The sequence below is a fragment of the Engraulis encrasicolus genome, chromosome 12, assembly GCF_034702125.1.
Source record: "Engraulis encrasicolus isolate BLACKSEA-1 chromosome 12, IST_EnEncr_1.0, whole genome shotgun sequence".
Taxonomy (NCBI): domain Eukaryota; kingdom Metazoa; phylum Chordata; class Actinopteri; order Clupeiformes; family Engraulidae; genus Engraulis; species Engraulis encrasicolus.
The window spans coordinates 27,375,201-27,380,200 of NC_085868.1; the positions used below are offsets into that span (position 1 = coordinate 27,375,201).

Below are 5,000 nucleotides of genomic sequence, written 5' to 3' on the forward strand. Positions count from 1 at the left end.
AGACAGGTACACCACACACTGAGACATATGCACAAACACACTTAGAAAGACATCATGGAATACCTCCAACGAGGACTATTCAATAGGCCACCTTGACAACACACACCTTCCACCTCGACTACGTCCCGTGGAAATGTGATGACTTTATATTGCAAGTTTAACGTCTAACAAATATGGTATGCTTTACAAACAAGTCACTTGTCCCAGGCCCAGAATTGTATTCTCATTACATTGTATGGGTTGAGTTTAGGGCCCCTTCACATGACTTTGTCCTGGGCCAGGCCAAAGCTGTCAGTGGACCCTGCAGAAGTCTTGAGCATGCTACTACTGCACAGCCACAAAGCGACAGTCTGCAAACGAAGGCACCCAGCCCCCAGTCACACAGATACACACACAAACACGCACACGCACACGCACACGCGCACACACACACACACACACACACACACACACACACACACACACACACACACACACACACACACACACACACACACACACACACACACAAACATACACATGCACGCTCCCACCCACCCACGCACGCTCGCACGCACGCATGCACACACGCTCACTTACCCGGACATCCAGGTCTCTCCAATCTATGTCGATAGCAGTGATGTTATTTTCTGCCCAGTATTTCAGTGTGCTGTTGCTGGGGTGTTCTGGCATCGTGCACACACACCTGGAAAATACAACATAACAGCATAGAATATACCTTTCAGTATACCATTCATGTAGACATCCTTCTTCTTTGTTCTGCACCTTAAGTGTGTATACAGTATTACATTACATTACATTTAGCTGACGCTTTTTTATCCAGAGCGACTTACATTTACTATTTCTCAGGGCGTTGGTTACAGTCCCTGGAGCAATGTGGGGTTAGGTGCCTTGCTCAAGGGCACTTCAGCCATGGATGGAGATGTAGGGAGAGGTCAGGTGGGATTCGGACCTACAACCCCCAGATTGAAAGACTCTAACTCCCTAACCGTTAGGCCACGGCCTTTATTGTCATTGTACCATGCAAAACAACATTTCAGTATGCATGACATAAAATGTAACGTGTTCATGATTCTGAATGTGCAAATGAAAAAGAGTGTAATAAAACAATACAGTTTATATCTGAATTTCATACCCTGTTCACACAGCATACAGTAAACGGTACTGCAGCAATGTCTTAAAGTGTTTATGAAACAAAAACAAACGGTCATTCCCATTAAAGCCTTGTTTTTTCTGATAGCATCGATGAGACTTTGAACCCAATCATCCTGGAGGAACTTGTGAAAATGGCAACTCAAAGTGTGAATTCTGTGAAATTTGGTGTGACTAATGAGCTGTGACATCAAAGAGGAGAGTCCCTGGTTTGCTAGTATGGCGATCTGAGAAAACAACACACATTTGATGGACCCACATCTTATAAAGGAACCAAAATTCTGATACAAACATCAGCGTGTCGAAAAACCACACATCCAACCTCATGAGAAAAAAAAAAACAGCAGCACAAATCTATTTCAGAGGCACTGATACATCTGCAGAAAGTGCAGAAAGACCTAGCCTGACAGTTTGTTTTCTTTATGGTTACGGTTGCTAAGGGCGCTTTGCCATGACCCAAAGATGACATGGCGTGTGTATTTGTTGACAAATGGGGGGCATTTTGATTCAATTGCGCGATATAGTGTGATTGAAATGCATGTACATGCAAAAATATTATCAACTAGAGAAAAAACGGAGGTAATAGGCTGTTGGAGCAGCCCCGAAATCCTAAAAAAGAAGAAGAGAGAAAAAAAAGTAGGCCTACGCTATATGCATCTCCGTTTATTCGCTAAGCAGTAGCCCAGTCTGTGAGTTGGCTGTCCTCGACCGAGAGCACCACGGAGGCTGAAGCGCGGATATCCCAAAACCAATTTATTGACCAGTTGAATGGCAATCAACAAAAAGTGCATATCCCGAGAGCATTTGCATCGATTTGACATGTAATGTGCATTACCCTTTCCTGAAATCAACATACAAAGCAGATGGACAAGGTAAAACGTAGCCTAAAGCAAAGCAGTGCACGAGCAGTTACAGGGGCAGTTTCAGTCTGCACGCCGGCGATGTCAATTGTTGGAACTGCTTGAGACAATAGCATTCTCTTCGGTCCAACCATGATCCACGATCTCCACATTTGTGGTGAAGCACGAGGGGTGGAAATGTGCCGAGCACAACAGTGACCATGAGCTTGCTTCAAAACCACGCCGGTGTGGCAGCTTTTGTGATATGCACCGGAATTCTCATCCACATGTACATCTGCTTGTACGAGGCTATGGCAAGCGATGTGGGACAAATGTATAGCAGGAAGCGAATGTCAACATAAACAGAGATTACACAATCTTCGATATGGTCAGCAAATGTTTTGGGGCTGTCATTTATGTTATGCCTACACTTTGGAATTAGATCAGAGTCTTGTTGTTACACAGGCATATTTGATTTAGCCCAACTGTACCCTATACTTAACTTTACTCAGTCTATCCTACAAGCAGATAGCCTACAGGGCGGATGAGAATCCGGTGCATATCACAAAAGCTGCCACACAGGTGCCTGCGTACAAATTGGATCCGCAGAGCCCTTGTTTTAGCCTTCTCCACAGTTGGCCACAGTTCCATCATTCTTCACAGAAGGGAACTTGTGCAAAGATATTCCTTCTGTCAAGTAGCCATTTTTGCAGCTGGCACCGTTCGGCCCTCCAGCAACACACTGCTTGACACTGCGCTTTGGTTTGGTACTAGCCGCCATTGATCTGAACAAGGTGGAATGAGGTGAACTCTCCCCTTTTATGTCACGCATATCATTTGCATAAAATTTGCATGTCACCAAAAAAAAACGAACATAACACTTTTTGGGAACGTTTTAACATGACTTTTAGGACAAAATATCACCCAGACAATATCCCATTTTATTCACAAGGCTTAGAACTGTCAGAATCTGTCCTGGAAATGGTCCAATTCCTTTACTTTGTTTTCGTTTCATAAACACTTTAAAGGGACACTGTGTGAGATTTTTAGTTGTTTATTTCCAGAATTCATGCTGCCCATTCACTAATGTTACCTTTTTCATAAATACTTACCACCAGCATCAAATTCTAAGTATTCACTATGACTGGAAAAATTGCACTTTTCATACATGAAAAGGGGGATCTTCTCCATGATCCGCCATTTTGAATGTCCAAAAATAGCCATTTTTAGCTGCAAAATGACTGTACTTGGACCATACTAGAAAATAATTGTTTATTACTTAGTAAACTTTCATGTAAAGATCAAATTTGGCAATAGGCTGCCCAGTTTCAATGAGCAGCATAGTTGCAGTACCTTTTTTGACCATTTCCTGCACAGTGTCCCTTTAAACCCTTTGCACAGAGTCTCTGTTATTAGCTTATTGTCACCAAAATTGTAATGACCAAGTCGGAATCTGTTACTACGGCTCCGTTTAGTAATGTCAATTTCGTCTACTCTCCAGGGGCAGAGAGTGCAGTCATCCTCTGTTCACAGTGCACGGTGCGAAGTTTAAAAGACCACATAAAACTCAATTATTTAACTGGAGGAGAGGTGGGAAATGAGAATATTTCCATAAATAGTTGACTGATGCTTTTAAATCCTACATTTATAGTTCTGTAGTACAGTGGAAGCATTAAATTAAACCAAAGCTACTGTGGTGAGACAAAATCTGTTTTTGAGAGAATTTTTAGACTTTTTGTCATACTGTACATCTCTACATGCTCCGTGATAGGGGAAACAAGCTACGCATGTCCACACAGTATACACTGAATAACATTTCACAGATGCTTTACAAATGTGCATCTGTAGCTACTGTGGTGGGGAGTGTGGTTATTATTATTATTGTAGTAGGCCTACTCTGGAGGTAACTTTTCTTCAATGTCTACTACAGCGTTCCACTGGAAGAACAGTGTGCATTACACAGTAACGGCTACTGAAGGCTAAAGGCTACTTATGTGCCGTCATACTGCTCCATATTCTGGGTGAGAAGGACGTGTCCTTTATGATATCGTTTGGCGTCACGCGCCCCCCAGTGTGGGAAGAGGGCACGCCGATGACCCTATGTGCTGTTACAGTAGTTTTAATGGCCCTCTAGAGTGCTGCCTTTTCAGGCCAGACTGCCGCATGCTGAGCGACGCACGTACGCTGTGTGAGAGCGTGATGCTTTAAATTAGTGTTTCTCAATGGGGGCGGTACAACCCCCCAGGGGGCGTTGGGGAGCTCTAGGTTGAGAAGGATACAGTTGAAAAGGGGCGGTACTTAGTTGCCATTGGGGGGCATAAGTCCATTTAATTTTTTAATACTACGGGGGGCGTTCGCTGGCTTATGGTGGGGTCAAGGGGGCGTTGGGAGGCTTAGGTTGAGGTCCCAGGGGCGTTTGTTCAAAAAAGGTTGAGAACCACTGCTTTAAATGGATATAAGGAGGACATCAGAACTCAAAGTGCTTTACAACGTAATGACAATAATAAATAGGCTTTCATGACGCTCAAAGATGCTTAAATAAATAGTAGAGTGCGCATGTGTGTGTCTACTCATGAGTATTGCGTGAGTTCGTTTTTTGGTCATTGTGCATGTCATGTGTTTGTAGAGGTGTTGTCTGCTTATGAGTACTGTGTGAGTTTATTGAGGTCGCTGTGTTTGTTAAAGGGTAGTGCTTGTGTGTCTATGCACGTGTGTGTGCACTGTGTGTGTGTGTCTACTTACGAGTGCTGCATGAGCTTATTGAGGTCGTTGTGCATATCGAAGGGGTAGGGCTTGTGTGTGCGCATAATATGCATATTTTGTAGGCTAGTTCATTTGCATGTTCATTATTGTGCGAATTATTTGAAGTAGTTGTGCATGTTGAGGGCAGCGGTGTAGTCTACTTTTTTGAAGTGGGTATACTGTATATTTGAACATTTTTGGAAGTGGGTATACTGTATATATTTATGCTATTCTAAATAATGGATCAATCAATTTTAAGTGGGTATA

General features: G+C 43.1%; 1 protein-coding gene across 1 annotated transcript in view; it reads right to left on the minus strand.

The window, feature by feature from the left end:
• Positions 1-5,000, minus strand: part of slc4a10a (solute carrier family 4 member 10a) — a 116,196-nt gene that overhangs the window by 19,581 nt on the left and 91,615 nt on the right. The window contains exon 16 of the mRNA XM_063212017.1: positions 580-685. Coding sequence (XP_063068087.1) covers positions 580-685 — 106 coding nt within the window. The remainder of the gene's footprint in view (positions 1-579; positions 686-5,000) is intronic.